Source organism: Arvicanthis niloticus, chromosome 4 (genome assembly GCF_011762505.2).
Source record: "Arvicanthis niloticus isolate mArvNil1 chromosome 4, mArvNil1.pat.X, whole genome shotgun sequence".
Taxonomy (NCBI): domain Eukaryota; kingdom Metazoa; phylum Chordata; class Mammalia; order Rodentia; family Muridae; genus Arvicanthis; species Arvicanthis niloticus.
The window spans coordinates 65,456,936-65,477,371 of NC_047661.1; the positions used below are offsets into that span (position 1 = coordinate 65,456,936).

At 43.7% G+C, this 20,436-nt stretch overlaps 1 protein-coding gene and 1 long non-coding RNA gene across 4 annotated transcripts in view; one reads left to right on the top strand and one right to left on the bottom strand.

The window, feature by feature from the left end:
* Nucleotides 1-1,972: 1,972 nt before the first annotated feature.
* Nucleotides 1,973-7,621, bottom strand: LOC143442022 (uncharacterized). The gene is made up of 2 exons (XR_013109895.1): nt 7,406-7,621; nt 1,973-2,718 (listed from the first exon to the last, which is right to left on the bottom strand). It is a non-coding gene; the product is annotated as an uncharacterized LOC143442022 (long non-coding RNA).
* The window catches only part of Sh3d19 (SH3 domain containing 19), a 159,568-nt gene continuing 145,972 nt past the window's right edge, over nt 6,841-20,436 (top strand). For 2 of the 3 annotated variants that reach the window (XM_034500245.2, XM_076932603.1), the window contains exon 1: nt 6,841-7,177. In XM_034500245.2, coding sequence (XP_034356136.1) covers nt 7,066-7,177 — 112 coding nt within the window. In that variant the 5' untranslated portion in view covers nt 6,841-7,065. The remainder of the gene's footprint in view (nt 7,178-20,436) is intronic. The other variant, XM_076932604.1, reaches the window with a different exon arrangement.

A 20,436-nucleotide genomic window follows, 5' to 3' on the forward strand; every position in this document is an offset into this window, starting at 1 on the left:
TTTTTTTTCAGAGCTGAGGACCGAACCCAGAGTCTTGCACTTGCTAGGCAAGTGCTCTACCACTGAGCTAAATCCCCAACCCCTAAATTGGATTTTTAAAAAATTCTAGGTTAAGCTATTTTATAGATTGTTCTATTCCAAATGTGTGTGTGCACACGCGCGTGTGTGTGTGTGTGTGTGTGTGTGTGCGCGCGCGCGCGTGTGTATGTGTGTGTGTGCGCACGGGCGTGAACGTGTAACTCTGTGGAGGCTGGAGATTCAACTGCTCTTCTTTACTTTGAGCTGTCAGAGTCTGACTGAACGTAGCCGGCTATAGAGCCACAAGGATGCGCCTCTCTTCATTTGGGATTGTAGGCTGGCACCTCCATGCCCAGCCTTTTTACCAGGTGGTGGGATACACTGGGCCTCCTCCTGCTCCTGTTGGCAGCACTTTGATGACTATTCCCTCCTCCTGTTTCATATTCCGACTTGGAATTAGTTTAGTCTATCTTTTGACTCCACCCTATACAAATAAGTCTTGATTTTTGCTACTTAAAAAAAAAAACACTATCTTCATAATTTTTATGAAGCCTTCTGACCCCCAGCTTATGCCTTCAACTCTGTCACAGTCTTGTGCTCTTCGGTGAGGAGGGCATGTTCGACCCTGTCACCAACACACTTAGCACATGTAGAACCCCTAAAGACCTGGCCAGATTTATTTTCCCCTTTTAGAAACTTTCTTACGTTTCACAACGTGAGCCCCTTGAAGTGTGCCTGGGCACTTACCACATGTGGAGTTTTGCTCATTTCCCAACCTTCTTGCTATAAAGGTAAACAATCCTACAACCAGAGATTCTGGTTGTGTTAGATGTCCTGTGCAGAAAAGCCTGCAACAATGTATCAAATGCCGAGAGACTCAGAGTGCTTCTCAACACTTCTAAACACCCTGGAGGAAAAAAGAAAAGTGACTTTGTTTTTAAAAAATTTATTTTTATTTTATGTACATAGGTGTTTTGCCTGAATGTATGTTTGTGTAACACATGCATGCTTGGTGCCAGAGGAAGAGGGGATCAGATCTCCTGGAGCTGGAATTATAGACAGACTCCATGTAGGTGCTGAGATTTGAATCCAGGTCCTTTGCAAGAGCAGCAAACATTCTTACCCACTGAATGAAGGGACTCTGGCTAGTGTGGCAAACATGGTCAGTCAGGGCGTGTCCTTCCCAATTCCATTGTTAAAAAACAAAAACAATGTGGGGCAGTGGTGGCACACGCCTTTAATCCCAGCACTTGGGAGACAGAGGCAGGTGGTTTCTGAGTTCAAGGCCAGCCTGGTCTACAGAGTGAGATCCAGTCAGCCAGGGCTACACAGAGAAACCCTGTCTCGAAAAAAACCAAAAACATTAGATTACATTCCGAAAGCTAGCCAGGGAGGTCTATTCCTGTTTTGGCCACTTCCTCCTCCAGAGGTTATCAAGTCCAGCTATCAAAGTATTAAGGTCCAGCAATCAAAAGCCCCCATTGGGTTGGTCACCTAAGTAACATGTCCAATCAAAAACTGAACACCCCATCCTAACATGGGGTTTCCCTTTGTATCTTTATAAATCACCATTTGTCTATGTGTCTGTTTCTCTCTATCCAGAGGCAGTCCTTTTTTCCCCAGGGACAAATATCCCTTCCCCCTCTCCCTTGTTCTCTTCCCATTAACCCTCTTCCTTTATTTCCTGTATTTGTCCCTTATCCCTGACCTCTGTCCCTCTGGGGAAAATACATCTTTGTGCTGAGAACTTGGACTTGAGGGTCCTGGGAGAATATTTTTCCTTATATTGAGCAATTTCTTCAGCCTTTAAGGCCACAGAGATTTCATACTGCATTTTCTTTCTTTCTTTCTTTCTTTCTTTCTTTCTTTCTTTCTTTCTTCCTTTCTTCCTTTCTTTCTTCCTTCCTTCCTTCCTTTCTTTCTTTCTTTCTTCCTTCCTTTTTTTTGGGGGGGCGGGGAACAAAAATCTCACTATGTAGCCCTAGCTGGCCCAGAATGTGCTATTTAGAAATAGGTTAGCCTGTACCTTATAAAGGTCTCCCTGACTCTGCCTCCCAGTGTTGGGATTAAAGGTATATACCATTTATGTTCAAAAATGCTGTGTTTTCTTTGATGTTCTAGTTCTTATGAATAGTTTAAAAATAGTTTAGTTTTATTTTTGAGAATATAATATAATTTCCTCCCTCCAAAGTCTCCCACATATATACCTGCTTTCTTTCTTTCAAATTTATAGTCTCTTTTTCTTTTTACATGTGTGTTTGTCTGTATGTGTGTATGCGTGTGTGTTCCTAAATGCAAATTGAACATGCTCAGTCTGTATAATGGCACTTCTATTTGTGTGTTTTCAGGGCCGACCATTTGGCATTGGTTAACCAATTGGCGTCTTCTCCCATTCTCAGCATTCCTTAGTTGTCTGTGGTTCTTTGTCTTGGCTTGAGGCCTTGTGAGCATCGTCCCCTGTCCGTGTTAGCATGTCTAGTGGTGCCGTCCTTGTTCAGGTCAGGCAGTCACGTCCGTGAGACTATGGATGTGGCTCTAGACATCCTTAGGAGACTCAGTCTCACAGCAAACTCCTCGAATCTTTGAGCTCTTACAGTCTTTCCACCTCCTCTTCTGCAGTGCTCCCTGAGCCTTAGGTGCCGGAATTGTCTTGTTGATGGATCGGTTGGGATTGGGTTCTGAAACTCTGCTTGTGGTTTTCTGTAATGATAAGCATCTGTTATAAAGAGAAGTTTCCTTGATGAGGGGTGAGGACTACCCTTATCTGTGGGCGTAATGAAAAGTATTTAGAATATACTTAGGGATTATGCTGGTTTCTCCTAAGAAAATGGAGATTGTAGGTTCTCCTACACAATCCCATAAACCCACTAGCCAAGGCTGGATCTGACCTGAAAGCCTCCTCCCCCGAGGACACAAGGACTAGTTCTCATGGTACCAGAAGATATCATATAAGCTTCCAAAGGGGAAGAGCAGGCAGTAGTCCTCCTGGGCTATGACATCCATGAACCACAACAATGACCACCATGGCCCAATAACCGTAAGGTTCCAATAGTGACACCTTCTCTGTCATCAACAGCTCTGTAGTGGTTTGGATAAAAATAGCCCCCATATGCCCATTGGGAGTAGCACTTAGGAGGTTTGGCCTCGTGGATTGCTACGGTTTTGGTAGAGGAGGTGTGTTGCTGGGGTTGGGTGTTGAGGTCTCAGAAGCCACATCAGGGTCAGTGGTTCACTTTCTCTTCCTGCTGCCTGCCAATCTGGATGTAAAACTCTCATCTCCCTCTGCAGCACCATGTCTGTCTGCCTGCCATGCTTCCCTCCACGGAGATGATGGACTAAACTTCTGAAATTGTAAACCAGCCCCAATTCAATGTTTTCCTTTATGAGAATTGCCGTGGTCATGGTGTCTCTGCACCAATAAAACCCTATGACAGGCCTCTTCAACAAGAGGAAAATCATGTCTGGCACTGGAACTCTCAAATAGACTTTTATAATACATGTTGAGTTAATTTTTGTAGGTGCTATGAGGTAGGAAGAATTTATTCTTTTGTACATGAATAGTCAGGCATAAAAACAACTTCTCCATAGGATTAGCTCACTACCCTTGTCTGAGGCTGTATCTTTATGGTGGGATTTCCTAACCTTTGCCTTGCTTTGTGGTCAACTGGATAGGTCTTTGTTGCATTAACTTCTCCTGGGGCGACTCAAACAAACATCTAGTAAACCTAGACAAGGCACCAATGACAGACCATTGGCATAATTCTACCCTGGTGTAGCTGAGAGTCAGTTTATTGAGCTTATGCACAGGAGCACAGGCCAGGGGTGACTTACAATTGTCTCCAACGAACTGAATCACCAGAAAGTCTCACTCTAGCATGTGTGACAACTTCTGGCAGCTGTGTTGCTGGAGTCCTTCGCCCCCTTTTGATCAATTTCTACCTCCTATAAATGACAAAACTTTCTAAGACTATGTGCAGCTATGGCAGGATTACATACCACTGGGGCATAGGCATGAGTGGCTGGAAGCTCAGATGAGAGTCTAATGACTCACCTACCCCTTTCTATGACAGAACGCCAATAGGCCTGCAATGGCTATTCCTGGTTGTCAACTTGACTATGGTCTGGAATGAACTATAATCCAGAATTGGAGGGCTCATTTGTGATCCAGATCTTGAAGCTAGAAGACACAAGTTTCTGGCCTGGATCTTGGCATGGAGATCTTGAGGCATAGAGACCATGAAAAATTTAGGCCCAGGTAAGGTAGTACACGCCTTTAATGCCAGGTGACTGAGGCAAAGAGATCTCTGAGTTCAAGGTCAGCCTGGGACAAAGCAAGTCCCAGATCCAGGCATGGTGGTACACAACTTTAATCCACACCTTCTGCTGGAAACCTACATAAGGACATTGGAAGAAGGAAGACTCACTCTTCTTCGACTCCTTGCCAGCAAATCTGTTGGAACCTACTTCTACAGAAGACCAGCTCAAACAACCAGCCTCATGGACTGAGCAACTACTAGACTCTTGGACTTCCCATTCATAGCTGTCCATTGTTGGGTTAGTTGGACTACAGACTGAGTCATCACAATAAGTTCCCTCCTCAATAGGGAGACATTCCCTAAGTTCTATGACTTTAGAGAACCCTGACTAATACAAGGCCCAATCTGAGGGTTGCTTGTGGGTGATCCCACTGCTCTGGTCAAGATGCATCAATGGCTGCAAGCTTCGAGGACAGCCTTCCACAACCATCTGTCTCTTATTGGAGGACAAAGAATGTATCGTGTTCATTTAAAATGGCAAAAGTACATATGATAAGCACCACAATGGTCCCTGACAGTAACTGTCTGAGCCTGGTTCTTTGGTCTCCTCAAGGGATCATGTGGGGTGGTTCTTGGCACAAAGTAGTTAGAAATCATGTTAGCCTAATGTGAGTGTAAGCATGCAACCAACCCCAAGAGGATATGATCTCCCAACTCTGATTGTATGGGAGATCCAGGACAATTTTCAAGGATTCCCACACTAAGGGGCTGGGTAATAGCAGGTTGACACCAGTAGGCCTACTGTTGTCAGAGAGGGGCCTCCAAATTATTCCTCATTCTTGAAGGCCAGTGATAGACACACTTCCACATAAAGTGAGCCCAAGCACTTAGGACAACCCTGCAAGTTCAGAATTCTATCTCCTTGTTTTAATTTTGAATTATCCAAGGGTCCACTTATTTAACTGCTTATGCAGTAATGGTGTTTTAACTTGTGGATCTGACCTTAAAATTGAATTTTGTTCTTATCTGCTTAAAAACAGAAATAGTTTTCTCAGGCAGCAACAGTCACCACCGGAGAGGTAAAGCAACAGTGCCAGTGTTTCTGCCTCCAGTGACCCGCTCTCTTCCTTTCTTCTTCTAGCACAGCGAACATTGGGGGCTCTCACAAGCTCTCAGAAAGAGAGCCAGAGGCTGCAGATAAAGGCCTGTTCATCCCACGCAGCCCTTTCCTAAGGGAACATTCTTGCCTGCTGTTTCAGTGTCTTTTTGTGACATTCCAGAATCTGCCCCTCTGTGTGAAACTACACATGTGCACATACAGAACCTTAGATGTGTGTTATAGGTACATAAAGTGACTTTTGTTGCATTGCTCTTTCCAACTTTGGAGCAGTGTGCAGGGGCTAGTTCCCACAGTTAAGTGCCTCAAATTACAGCCTCTGACTTCAGAGCCAGCTCGCCTACCACTTGGCCAAATCACCCTTCTACAAATAATCAGGTAAGGGTCTCCTTTAACACATTCTCTTCCTGGACTTCTAGGGATGGTGACCGTTTCCTAACCCTCAATTAGCTGAATACTGGGAGGCCTTATTCATTTGTTTATGTATTTATTTTTTACAGTGCCAGAGATAAGCCTCACCCATGCTGAGGAACTATTCTACCCCGTCCCCCAACCCCAAGTCCTATCTGGTATTTAAAAGAAATTAGACTTTACTGTTTAGCTCAGCATTGTGTTCTCAGTAAAACTGAAAGTGCAAATGCTCTCCCTGATCCCCTTGTGCATAGCTTCCCTTCTTACCACTACCATCCTCCATGTCGGGGTACATTTGTTACAATCCTATGCAGCTTTATCGCCCACAAAGTTCATAGTGTACACGGAGGCTCATCCTTGCTGTTGCACACTCCGTGCCTTTGAACTCATTTATGACATGTATCATAGAGTACTTTCATTACCAAAAAAGGAAAACAACAACATCAAAAAACCTATTCCCTAGTGAGGTACTTTTGAAGGGGTGATGTGAGGGGGATGGGCCTGATATGGTAACCTACTACTGTAATTTCGCCACTCAGGAGGCAGAGGCAGAGTGAACAGGAGTTTGAGGTCAAATTAAGCTACATCTGAAAGAGAGAGAGAGAGAGAGAGAGAGAGAGAGAGAGAGAGAGAGAGAGAGAGAGAGAGAACAGACACAGAGAGATAGGAGATAGAGGAGAGACACGGAGACAGAGATCTCTTAAAGTCTAGACTCAACTCTAGATGGTGTGCCCCAAGTCAAGTTCAGCCTCTCCCAGCCTGTGCATCTCTCCAAGACTCGCCTAGGAACCGGTTCCTCCCCCTTTTGTTTAAGTGTCAAGCGAATGGGTTTCCTGTTGACTCTGGAATATTGTGAAAGGGCAGGAAGAGGCCAAGCCTCCTTGTCTCTCTCTCTCAACTCCTCAACCCCTTTATTTATTTTGTGCACGTCTGTTTGGGTTGTGGGGGTGTTTCCAGCTTGTGCTGCTGAAGGGCGGCCTCAGCAGCCGAAACCCCTCCCTGAGGAGGCGAGGCCGGTCGGGAGCCCGCCCGATCCCAGGCTGGACCTCTGTGGGGCGGGGAAGGGGACTGGACGGGAAGCGAGCTGCCGAGGAGCTGCAGGCCGCCGGTGCGTGCCCAGAAGGCGGGGAGCTCGGCCAGGCCCGCGCCACAGCTCCGCGCGCTGCAGGTGGAGCCCTCCTTCCCCGCCAAGCGCGCTGGCGAGGGGCACCCGCTGCCCGCAGCTCGCCCGCCGTCCCCGGGCTGCGCGGCGGCGCCTCGCCCATGGCTGAGGGCCGGCGGCGGGAGGACGAGGAGGAAGAGCTGCGAGAGCGCCGCGAGCTTGGGGGCCCGCGCCGCGCCCGGAGCCGCGCGCTCCCGGGCCACTCGGCTGCAGGTGAGACGCGGGGGACGCGGGGACCAGGGTCGCACGGGGGTTGGGGGCATCTAGGACTCGGCCCTCCGCGCCCATTCATGCCCTGCCCAGCACGGCGGCAGCTCTCGATGCTGCCTGGAGGGCACTGACACCTTTAATTCGTGGAGGCGAGAGGGCGGGACAGTGGCCTTTTCATCCTTAGTCTCTTTTTCGGGCTGAGCCCGAGAGAATTCAGAATGGTCTCTTTACCTGTTAGTGGCCCTGGAGCAGAAACTCCAAAATTTCTGTGCAAAGTAAAGCCAAGGCGGCTGGCTTGGAACTTGTGGCTGGGTGATTACTTATCTTTGGGTGAGTCAGAGGCCATGGAGAACTCCCTTCGCCTGGCTCTCTCGGTGGACCACGACCCCTCCCTATGGTTTCGCCTGGGCCACCTCAACCTGGTCAGACCACGTGCCCATGCTGAATCAGGTCTTGTTTCGGCAGCGAGTGAACTTCGGACCTCCAGTCTCTTCCTTCCCTCCCCCAACCGCACTGATTTTTCTGCTTGAGAGTTAATTTGTTGCAACTACCCTCCCCGTTGTAAACAGGGAGTGCCCAATGTATTATTGGAGAAGGGAATTTATTTGCATGGAGGTCATTTGGGGGCCTATAGTTAGTTGTTACCTTTAAGCTCTTGTTTTGGGACACACCAACGAAGCACGAATCAAGTAGCTTGGCGCATAAGTGTAAAATTAAATGTACATTCACACTTCTTCCCTTTTTCCTGGGGTGGCTTTTCAGTGTAACCATAATGGAGAGGAAATTATTGGGCCCGCCGGTTAACCACAGTTATCTGAAACGGAGGGAAGAATTAACCTAGAGGATGCACAAAGAGGTGAAGGAATTGGGAAGATTCAAGGGAAATCCATTCACCAGGTTGGAGCCTTCTTAGCAAGTGAACATGAAGAGGCTCTCCTGTGCGACCACCAGGAGGAAGCTGGGTCTGTGGAATTAGAGGGCAGAAAATGGGATAAAAGAGAAAAAGAAAAAGCAAAAAGAGAGAAAAAGGTCGGTAAGAACTGGATACTCCGCATAGACATTCTGGAGCCTTAAAATTAACTTTCTAGGCCCGCTACTGGGCCGTTTTTAGAGTAAGACACTTGACTGTTACCATGAACACCAAGTGGTAATAATCGGTATTTTTGTTCAGTGTAAACCTAACTGAAACAACACGTAACTGTTGAGTAAATAATTCAGTACCATGAAAAAGTTTGCAAAGTTGTGCCTTGGTTGCTTACAGACTTTAAAAGTGGGGACTCTTGGATTCTTGGTACCTTTCAGAAGAAAGATGTATTGGAATTTAAACTAAATATGACCCAGATACAGGTTCAACATTTCTTCAGTGTGTTTTTCCCCCAAGGCCAGCACAAATGCTACTTTTGTAACTTTTTACTAGTTCCATAATGTGTGAAGGCTGCCAAAGCCTAGTCTAGGTTCTGTGATAATAGCTTGCCATGACGTGGTGGTGTGTAGTTTCTGCATCCAGAAGTAGGTGTTTTCAGCTTTCTTACCCATAATATGGCTTCCTTTCATGAAGGGGTGAGGGGTCAGCAGTTCTATGATGTGTGTGAGAGGGTCAGACTTGTAATTTTAGGTTTTATTGTCTTGGGGATAAATTACTTAGTAGTCGACATGCTTTATAGGTGGTGATTCCCTCCCCCCAAATGTATTAACATGTTTTTCAAACACTTTTTGCATTCCTTACCAAGCTTGGGCATTAGCTGCAGTACTTGTCTGGTGTCCTTTTCCAAAAGAGAGAGTGTGAGCTCACTCAGAGGCCTAAGGTCTCTAAGTCCCTCTGCTTCTTCCTTATAGCAGATCAGTGTTTCCTGCTTCTTCCCTCAAGTTAAAGGCTTTTCTTCTCTTTAATCTTATATGACCTGATACAGCCCATAACCCTGGGGATTGTAGACTTGAAACAGCCAGTGAACTTTCTCACCCTGCTAAATTAGGTATGGTTGTGTAAGTGTATCTATTTTTTGTAATGTACATACAATAAATTATAAAGTGAAGGCCTAACTTATGCCTGAGTAAGACAAACAATATATCAGTTCCTTAGAATCATCTGCTCTATCCCTCCCAGACATTGTCCCTTCTCTCTGGATAGTTAACCATTAAAACTTTTCCTGAGAATATGTGTGTGTGCATGTGTGAGCATTTGTGTGTGTGTGTGTGTGTGTGTGTGTGTGTTTCTAGGGACTGAACTCAGGCCATTGTGTATACTAGGCAAGTGCTTTCCCACCTACTATTTAAAAAAAAAAAACTGTTTTTGAGACTGTTTCCTGTTTTGTCTTTACAGTTTACTATACACATACACATGCCTATGAGATATTGTTGAAGTGTGTACCTTGACTTAGGTAGAATTCTCTAGAATGTAGGTTTTTTCTCAAGGTCATGCTTCATAGCCTGGTCTGCCTCAGCCCCCTAAGAGCTAGATTTACAGGAGTATGACACCAGCATTCTTTTTTAAACATCATGCTTTTTGTTTTCTTTTGTTTTGTAGCCAACAGGCACAGGGCATCCTTAGAAAACAAACACAATTTTTGTAATCATTTCTTCTTACACATAGGAGAGGAGGCTAATTGATTCAGTTCTTACCTCTTCATAAAATGTATCTGTAAGTTTTCTCAGGGTTTTACTTGTTTGTGGAAGCAGGGAACATGCTAGAGACTGAACCCAGGGCCTTACCTATGCCAAATATAAGGTCTTTCCAGCCTTGGTTTGCTGTTGTTGTTGTTTTAATTTATTTTTAAGGTTCAAAGATATTACCAAGGGCAACAAATGAACTTTTTTCTCATATTTTGATCAAGTTTTTTGATCAAGCTCTTTTTTTAAAAAATTCTATTTGAACCCCCTCCGTCACCCATTACTTCTTTGTCTTTCTATTTTGCTCTTAGTGATTAAGAGAACCACATAGAAAAAGTTATAATATACCAGGGGTGAGAGAGAGGTGGGGAATCTTAAAAGAGAGAGAGCAAACAAAAGGATGAAGAGGATGAGGAGGAAGAAAAGCCATTTGAAAATTTGGGGACATAAGCTAGTTGACATTAATTTATGAGCAGCCGGGGGGGGGGGGCATGCACTGATGCTAGTGGATGTTGTAGTGTGAACCTGTTACCAAGTGAGATTCATTGTTGATGGTGTGATAAAAATCCTGATTGCCTCACTTGACAGTTAAAATGTAAAAGCCAGACACATTTGAACTCTTGGAGTGTCTTAACTGACCCATTAAATGTCACTCTCAAGCAGGGCAGACAAGATGTGGGCATATGAACCAGGCATTTCTCAAACTTTTCCTTTGTGTACCAGAATTGCCTTATAGGGGTTGTACAAACACAGATTGCTGGCTGCCCTCTCAAATCTCTGATCCCCATTGGTTTGGGGATAAGGTCTGAAAATACTTCTTTTTAAAAACAATTACACCTTGTTTATTTTGTATGCATGCCAGAGGACAACTTGCTGGAATCTTCTCTCCTTCCACCATGTGGGTCTCAGGGATGAAACTCAGGCTATCGGTTATCTTTGTCCACTGAGCCATCTCACAGGTTGAGATCTGAGAACATTTTTAACGTGCTCCCAGATATTTTGATGCTTCTGTTTTGTTTTGTTTTTTAAACAGATCAATTGAAAAACACTGAGATAAACACAGAGAGATCCACAGACAAGCACACAAGCTTATATTTCATTCTGGGTTTCTTGACAGCTTAAGGGATTCCAAGGTTGATTTCCGTGGGCCAGCCTAGACAGTCAACGACATTCTCTGTTCTTGACTTTTTTGTTGTTGGCCAACAATTCTTCATCCATCTGCACTGCTAAGTCTGGTGTGTTGTCATCGCTGTGTTACACTGGTTAGTGCCGGTGAGTGGATCATATGGAGGCCAGGGGAAGGAAAGCTGAAGTGGCCAATTCTTTCCTGGTTTCCTGAGACTGCCTTCACTTTTTAAAATGGAAAGTTCCCTGGAAGTGTCAGGCACATCAGGGTATAGAGTCATTCGCTGTGAAGCTAAGGTGGTCAACTTTTTTTTTTTTTCCAAGATTTATTTATTTCATTATGTAAATAGCACTCTTCTACATGTATGCTCAAAGACCAGACGAGGGCACTAGATCTCATTACAGATGGTTATGAGCCACCATGTGGTTGCTGGGAATTGAACTCAGGGCCTCTGGAAGAGCAGTCAATGCTCTTAACCTCTGAGCCATCTCTCCAGCCCCGGTTGTCAACTTCTTTTGACCTTGGAGAAAGAAGGAGAAAAAGGAAGGTTAAAGTTGGCTACCTCAGAGTAAGCGTCACTTTTTTTTTCCAGTCAACATTGTAAGGTTGATAACCATACAGGTTGCTGTGGGTTTTCATCACCATTGTATAGAATGAGTCTTAAATATGTTTTCATTTAACACTCTTTTTGGACTAGAACAAGTTTCATATGCCTGTAGCTGTATGGGCCTATAAAAATGGTAACTGATAAGAAATCATAAAGAATTTCTATTTTAAAGCAATCCTTTGATATACATGTAATAGTCTTACTTATTAAAGAGAAAAGAAAATTTGCATATAAATCTTGGCTGAAATGTTAATTGTACTGCTGGGCGTTAACACATCTTGAGAGAGTCGCCAGTGTGGAGGTACACACTGGTCAGAATGACTTAAGTTGTGTTTAGGGCTGACTCAAAGACTGTTGGAAATTCTTTTCTAGTCCAAAGACAAAATTTAATTACTTTTTTTGAAATGAAACTTAAGTTAGTATCTCAAACAGCAATTTGAAAAGGCAAACATTCCAACCCAATGCAATTCAAACATATACTGATTTGATACATTGAATGGTGCTAAGAAAATATTGTTTCCAATTTGTATAATTAATCCATGTTTTATTTCTATAAAAGCAGAAAACTTCTTCTATATAGTAAAAAAAATACCACAATTAATAATATAAAGTAGTCTCAAATATGAACCAGGGGTTTCATTACGTGTTTGTTGGTGTTGATGATATGATGGCTCTGTGTGTGTGTGTGTGTGTGTGTGTGTGTGTGTGTGTGTATGTGTGTATGTGTGTGTGTCTATGTGTGATATGTAGACTGTTCTGTGCTCAGAACCAGGGCTGTATTGAAGCCCAGGGATACAACATAGGCAAGAACTGTCAGAAGTACTTGAATCTGCTGCACCTTTGATTTTGAACATATTTTTGGCCCTTGAATGTTCAGAAACATTTTACTATTCCCAGAGTTTTTTGCAACTATACATTCAATTATATGACCCCATATGCAGGGTGGCAGTCCACACTTTAAGGAGCTGAGCTGTGGTAGATACATTATGCTTTTTTTCCATTCTTTTTATTGATTGTTGGAGGGTTTTGTTTTTGTTTTTGTTTTTTGTTTTTGTTTTGTTTTTGCTGTTGTTTTAACCAAGGTATCTAAACTTTTGTAAGTTATATGCATTGCAAATATTTTCTACTCTGAAGCCTATCTATTTCATTATTGCTTTCTTTGTGGTCTATTTGATGTCAGTGTTTCTCATTTTAAACTAGATGACTATATAAAGTTTTCTTTTATAATTGTGTCCACTTCCTATTCCTGGTGAATAAATGTTATCCCTACAATAAATCCCAAGAATATTTTCCCCTGTAGCGTTTTATTGGAACACTCCTAGAATACAGCCAGACACGTTGTAAATGTTTATAGTTGTTAGTGTTTACTTTCTATCTGCTCTTTGCTGTTGCTAAAGTATCTGATACTTAGTTACATCTGAACTTTTGTTCCATCTGGATATTAGCTGTGGGTTTTGTTTCAGCAGAAGAAACAACAGGAATACACAGTGTCACCACTCAGCAATCAGATGTGGTGGTTGTGAAATGCACACAGCTCTTGGAAATGTCTTAGTCCTACCAGACTCCCAGAGACTGAGACTGATTCTCTATCTTGGCATTCTGTAAGCCATCGGATGATAATGACGATTATTGTTGTTGTCGTTGTTAGTGTTGTCTGTATGTTGGTCTACGTACCACATGCCTGGTGTCCATAGAGGTCAGAAGAGGGTCTGGAGTTCCAGATGGTTGTGATCACTCATGTGGATGCTGGGAATAAAACCCAGATCCTCTGCAAGAGCTCCAAGTGCTCTTAGCTGCTGGGCCATCTCTCCTGCCCCTGTGCAGATGATCTTAACACTGCCCTGTAGTAATGTTTAGTTTTCATTATTGTCACAAGTGAAAAGTTTGTTCTTGAGTTAATTTCAACCAATCAGAAATTGACAGTTTTCTCTTTTTCCCCTCAATCCTAGAGATCAAACCCAAGACCTTGAGCGTTCTAGGGAAACACCCCAGTCTCACACTATCTTTGCTGTCTTTCATGTCTTCCTCTTCTTTTTAAAATTTATTTTTAAGCTAAAAGCTGACCATTTTATTTTCACATTTTCCAATACACATGAAAACTGCACTTTTATTCCACTTCTCCAACACACACACACACACACACACACACACACACACACACAGTGTATAAGTGTTTGCCTTTATGTGTGTATGTGCACCATGCACACGCCTGGTGCCTGCAGAGGCCAGAGTGGGTATTGAGGTCCTGGACACGGAGTTACTGACTGTTATAAGCTGCTGTGTGGGTGTTGGGAACTGAACGGGAGAGCAGCAAATCTTTTACAGACATTTAAACAAAAGCAACAGAAAGTCTTCTTAAACTAAACACTAATAACTTTGTAACTATTTGCAACATGTCTGGCAATGTGCTAGGAATATCATAGTACGCCATTACAGAGAAACTACTCACTCCCATGACCTTTAGGGATAAAGAGCACAGGGTCTTGCTGTATAGTCCACACTAGCCACAGGCTTGTGATTCTCCTGCCTCAGTCTCTAAAGTGCTGGCTTTGCGGGTGTGCCAGCCTGTAATCGACCGACTCACACAATCGACAGACTCACACAACCTGTTTCTGCTAGGGTGTTTCTTCTTCCTTTGTCTTCACTTTTATGCCTGCACTTCTGTAGCTTTATCAACCTATCACATTCTGGGGAGAAGAGAACTTGCATTCTGTTGTCAATCCTAATTCCAGCCTTGCTTCTAGTCTCAATTAGCTTTGTAGCCCTGGCAGTTTACAGCATCTTCCTGGGCCTTTTGCTTTAAGGTTTTGTGTTGTGGGTGCTGGGGTGGACTCCAGAACTCTGCACATGCTGAGCAGGCGCTCTGCCACTGGCCAGGGCAACTTAGTGTTTACTTCCTGTCCTTATTGTGTTGTAGGATCCACCTCGCTTACTAGTAATCTTGCATGTACTTGCCACGCCTCTTTAGGCTTCTTGTAGCTGTGACAACTCCTTGGGTATTTCTTGCTTTTTATGCCTTTGATGTTTTTGAGGAATAACAGATCTTTTGTACAATGTATCTCTATTGGGATTTGTCTGATAATGTTTGAAAAGCCTCTGTTTGTTTGTTTGTTTGTTTATTGTGCGAGAATGTGCAGCTGTGGGTGGGCTTATTCTCACTTTGCCCCTTGAAGCAGAGGCAGGTCTCTTGGCTCTGCTGCTCTGCTGCACAACAGGGTGGCTTGCCCATGAGCTTCTGGGTAATTGTTCTGCTTCTGCCTTCTGTCTTAGTTTAGGAGTGCTAGGATTACAGATGTGTTTTATCTCCTCTGGCTTTTTATGTGATTCTGAGCATCAAACTCAGGTCCTTTCCTACCAAGCCATCTCCCAGGTCCTGGCTGTTTTTCTAAAGATGAGGCTGAGTGCTAGGAAGACCACGGGTGATATGCTACCTTTATCCAGGGGTGTATACAATTCATACTACCTATTGCATTGGGAGTGACTGGCAGGTTTCTATACTTCAACTTTTCTCCCCATGACTTCTGTACTGTATGAAGTGAAGGAAGTCACCCTGCGAGCGGTCCCAACAGAGTAAGATGCTCTGACAGACCTCTTTTGACATAAAGCGTCTCCATACATTAAAAAAAAAAAAAAAATCTTCTGCATAAAAGACTTTTTTGATTTCTTTTCTTTTTTCTTTCTTTCTTTTTTAGATGGTGTCATGTATTTCAGGCTGGCCTCAAAATTTCTATGTAGAATGCCCTTGAACTGGTGATCTTTCTGCCAGCATCTCTTGACTGCTGAGATTACAGTCAACTGCCACCTGGTTTTCAAAATTCTGGAAATTTCAAACTCAGGGGCTCCATGCCTGTTAGGCAAGCTTTCTCCCAACCAAACACCATTCCTGGCCACATTCCCCACTGTTTCCTGCTTCCTGGGTATCTTCATAGCTTCAGCTCTACAGATCAATGGTCCTGGAGAATCTCGGTTCCTCCACCCTAAATCTTTGTATACTTTCTTTTCATGGTTTAAAAGGGAGGGCATGAAGTGACTGAGGTGGCCCTACAGCTAAAACTCATTCCCACCAGAGTGCTCTAGCAACAGGTGCAATGACTAATATGCATTCCTTTCCAATTTTGGAAATGGAGAGGAAGTCAGAGAACTGGGGAGGATTTGGAAAAACACTGGGCTCCAATGAATCAGATAACGAGTGACTATTTGATTGTGCACTAGGTGCCAGGCAGTTTGCAGTTGGTTTACACATATTTTTCTCATTCAGCCCTGGTGTTCGTCCTATGAAGTATGTGTGACTCTTTCCTACGTTTTGTGAATGAAGGGCCCAAGACCTGCAAAGGGCAGATAATCCACTGAAGGTCACACAGATAGAAATAGAATAGGACTGAGTGTATTTCAGGCTCTGGTCTACCAGGACTCATTCATCACGCCTCCCTGGTGCCTGGAACACCTACCTGTGTTGCTGAGCGTGTCAGCGGAGTCACCTATTGTGCTGCTTCTAGCCTGCTGATGAGTTGCAAGTAAGTGTTGACTGGGGTTTCTGAAAGTTTTGCTCTTTAAGGGGTTAACTCAAGGCTGGAGAGATGGCTCAGCAGTTAAGAGCAGTGACTGCTCTTCCAGAAGTCCTGGATTCAATTCTCAGCAACCATGTGGTGTCTAATAACTGTCTGTAACACTAGTTCCAGGAGCTCTGATGTCCTCCTTTGGCTTCCATGAGCATCACATACATGTGGTTCAAAGGCATACATGTATACATATGGTGCACAGATATATATGCAGGCAGGACACCTGCATGTTAAAAAAAAAAAAAAAAAAAAAAAAAAAAAACCTTAAAGAGGTTAACTTAGTTGCATAGAATGGCCTGTTTTCTTATCATCTCATCTTTCCCCATCCTACTACTAGTTGGTAAGCTGGCTATCACTGTGACAAAATGCCCAAGACAGTCAACTTAAAGGAGGAATGATTTATTTGACTCATGGGTTCATAGGTTTTGGTCTGTGCTTGCTTAGTCCCATTGACCTAGTACCTATGCAAGGTAATTCTTCATGGCCAGCAGTTAGTTCTTGGCACAAGAAGCTTCTCTCTTGGAAGAGAGGGAGTAACGAGAGAAGATGAAGGAGAGGAGAAGCTAGGTGATGAGAGAGAGAAAGAGAGAGGGGGCATGGAGGCAGATGTTCACAGGTCTCCACCAGTCAAAGATAGTCTTTATATCTAGGTTGGGTATTGGGTTACGCTTCTGATTGAGCATTACCAAACTTATAAATCCTTTGATTAACATTTAAAAAAAATTGTATAAAAGCAAAAAGGAAAGTGGGGGCATGGGACAGGGATTTTCTAGGGAGGGGAAATGGGGAAAGGGGATGGCATCTTAAATATAAATAAAATAAAATGAAAAAAAAAAAAGAAGCTTCTCTCTTAATGGCAGCTGGAAGCAAAGAGAGAGAAGGGAAAGCACCATGCTATGCATGATCTAACTTCATTTTACTAGGGCCCACCTCATATCAGTTCCCCTACTTCCCAAAAGTGCCATAGGCTGAAGAGCAAGCCTTAGACACAGAGGCCCCTGGGGGATACTGAGGATCCAAATGGTAGTTTGCCAGAAATAAACATAACTCACAGTAACTGTCCCTGTCCCCCGAGACCAGAGAATGGCTGTGGGAGAGCAGAATGGAATCTCAGTTCCTAATGATTAAAATACAGTCACCACCATATGAACCTTTATTTATTTTTTTGCCTTCTTTCTTTAAGAAAACAGCAACAATAGTAGCAGAAACTGTCTTGATTAAGCCACTGTTATCCCATGCCCCTAACCGTAGTCAGATGTAGCCCTTACTTGGTAAAGGATCTGTGGTGGTTTAAATATGGTTGGCCCAAAGAGTGGCACTGTTAGGAGGTGTGGCCTTGCTAGAGCAGGTGTGGCCTTGTTGGAGGAAATGTGTCACTGGGAGTGAGCAGTGAGACCCTTTCCCTAACCATGTGGGAGCCTGTCTTCTCTTAGTAGCCTTCAGATGAAGGTGTAGAATGCTCAGCTCCTCCTGCACCATAGCTGCCTGGACGCTGCAGTGCTTCCTGCCTTGATGATAATGGACTGGACTGTAAGCCAGCCCCAATTAAATGTCCTTATAAGAACTGTGTGGAGAGCTCTTGGTGCCGCCTTCTAGGAATTTGGCAGGAATTGGACATTGGGCTAGGACTAGAAAGTAGGCACAAGAGGAATACAGCTGAGGAATGTGTTCTTTGTATCTTGATGGGCCCTGGTCATGGTGTCTCTTCACAGCAATGCAAACCCTAAGACAGGCTCCAACTTGATGCTTTTGCAGGTAATGTACTTTGTTAAACATGATTGTCTAGACCTAGGGCTGGAGAGTTGGCTCAGCTACTGGCTGCTTTTTAGATAACCTGGGTTTAGTTCCTGGTACCTACATGGTGGCTCACCAGTCCCAGGGACCTGAGGCCCTTTTCTGGCCTCCTCAGACAGATGGTGCATAGACATGAATGCAGGCAAAATAGACACACCACACACACACACACAACCAACCAACCAACCAAAACCAAACACGTGGATCCTTATAATATTTTTGTTTTATTTTAATAACCTTGGACAAATAGCTTCAGTTTTGTGAGTGCCTGTACATATTTTGGTTACCTCTTTTGATTGGGAATTCCAGAGGCTGATGATGATGAGCGTGCTTATAAGTTTGACCTTCACATACATTAAAGAGTCCTGGTTACCTTTCAACAAATCAGGAATATGGAAAAAGCTTTTTTTTTTTTTCTTTCTGGTTTTGGCATTTGCCTAATGTCAGTTTAATTGAGATTAAATGAACAGAAGCCATGGAAGGAGGTGCTACCCCGCTCTTCCGATGCTTTTTAACGGGTTATTGTTTGCATTGCTAGTGAACACCATAATGCCTGGACTGCTGCTGGGTGGGGGTCTAGAGTTTGCCTAGTTTCAATATGGCTGCCTTCATTGCAACAGAGGTTTGTCTCCAGACATTACATTAATCAAAGAGTCATTGTATTTGGAAGGTTGTTAATTTTTAACTCCCTCCAACACCTGTTGAGAACATCATACACAAGGTAGAGGTTCATTTTTTTGTAATAAATATCACCATTTCTAAGTAGTCCTTTGAAAGTGTTACAACATCACCAGTGTCCATGATCCCTTATCTTTAGACCACACCTTTGCTGTTCATTTCTTCAGGAAGACTTGTCATGTAGTGGAGAAAGCCGGAACTCCGGGGTTACATGGCAGATTTGTGTTACTCAGTTGAGTATTGCCACTGAAGGGGAGGATATGGTCTCTTGGTCTCTGAGTGGATTCTGTTGGACTAAAGCATGTGGTTGCTAGTTTTAAAATGTGTACTTATATTTGAATTTTTTTTTTTTTTTTTTTTTTTTTTTTTTTTTTTTTTTTTTTTTTTTTTTTTTTTTTTTTTTGAGACAAGGTTTCTCTGTGCTGCCCTGGCTGTCCTGGAACTGTGGTCCAGGCTGGCCTTGAACTCACAGAAATCCACCCATCTCTGCCTCCTAAGTGTGGAGACTAAAGGCATGGTTTGTATTTGACTAATATAAATAGGATGCTTTATATGAAATGCCTTAAGACCACAAGCATGATTTTATCTTCTATCCTGTACTATTTCTTTTTTTTTTTTTGTATAAATACTTAATAGTGTGGCATATTTTCTATATTTCTGTAGCAGCTGGTAGTCTCCAGTGCTTCTCAAATCTCATTATGTCTACAGATTTGCTAGAGACCCTGCTAGAATGCAGGTCCTGGTTTTGTAGGTTTTAAGATTCTGCATTTTTCCTTCCCTTCTCCTCTGCTCTTCCTTGTTCTTCCCTCCCATCCCCTTCCCTTCTCCCCCTCTGTGACTGGGAGGAATCTCACTGTGTTTCCCAGGCTGGTTTTGAACTCCTGGGTTCAAGGAATCCTCTTGCTACATTAGACTCCTGAATAGCAGGCGCTACCTACGGGCTCCTACCCCTGCGCTCTGCAGCGGAACTCAGCATTTCTAACAAGCTTCAGGTGGTCCTGCTGGTGACTGTCCCTAGAACAAATCAGAGGCCCAGGCCCTCCTAGTCTATCCTGTGGGGCAGTGGCTCTCAATCCTGGCAGGTATTAAACTAACTAGGAAGCAGTGCATACACACCCGAATCAGGGGCCTTGTGTGCTAGCAGGTTTTCTCTGCTGAGCTGTATCCTCAACTCTTGCTTTTGTTTTTTGTTTTTTGTTCTTTTGGGTTTTTTTGTTTTGTTTTGTTTTCTTTTGTTTTCTTTTGGTTTTTCGAGACAGGGTTTCTCTGTGTAGCCCTGGCTGTCCTGGAACTCACTCTGTAGACCAGGCTGGCCTTGAACTCAGAAATCCGCCTGCCTCTGCCTCCCAAGTGCTGGGATTAAAGGCGTGTGCCACCACTACCCGGCTCAACTCTTGCTTTGAGACAGTGTCTTGATATGTAGCCCAAGCTGGCTTCACACTCGTAGGCCTCAAGCTTGGAGGCCTCTAGCCTCCACCTGCCCTATGCTTAGGATTATAGGGTGTGTGTGTGTGTGTGTGTGTGTGTGTGTGTGTGTGTGTGTGTGTGTGCCTGTGTGTTTGTGCCTATGTGTGTATGTGTGTGTCCATGCCCTACTGTTCTCTAGTTTTAAACCCTGACTTGATTTACTGTATTATATTTACTCGTATTTTTTATTCTAACCTGAATCCTATGTACGAAAAGTTGGGAAGCCTCTTCTGCTTATGGCCTGAGGGAAACTTATTTATCTAAGGAGTTGGAACTTAATGCTTTCCTGTCTTATGTGAGTCCAAAGGGCATTAAATGTTTGCCATCAGTATAGCCTGTACTGGCTTACTGCTGTTGGCTTGTGTGCAGTAGTATACGGATATCAAGTCCAGCTCCCAGCACCTTCCCAGCAGCCATTCTTGGG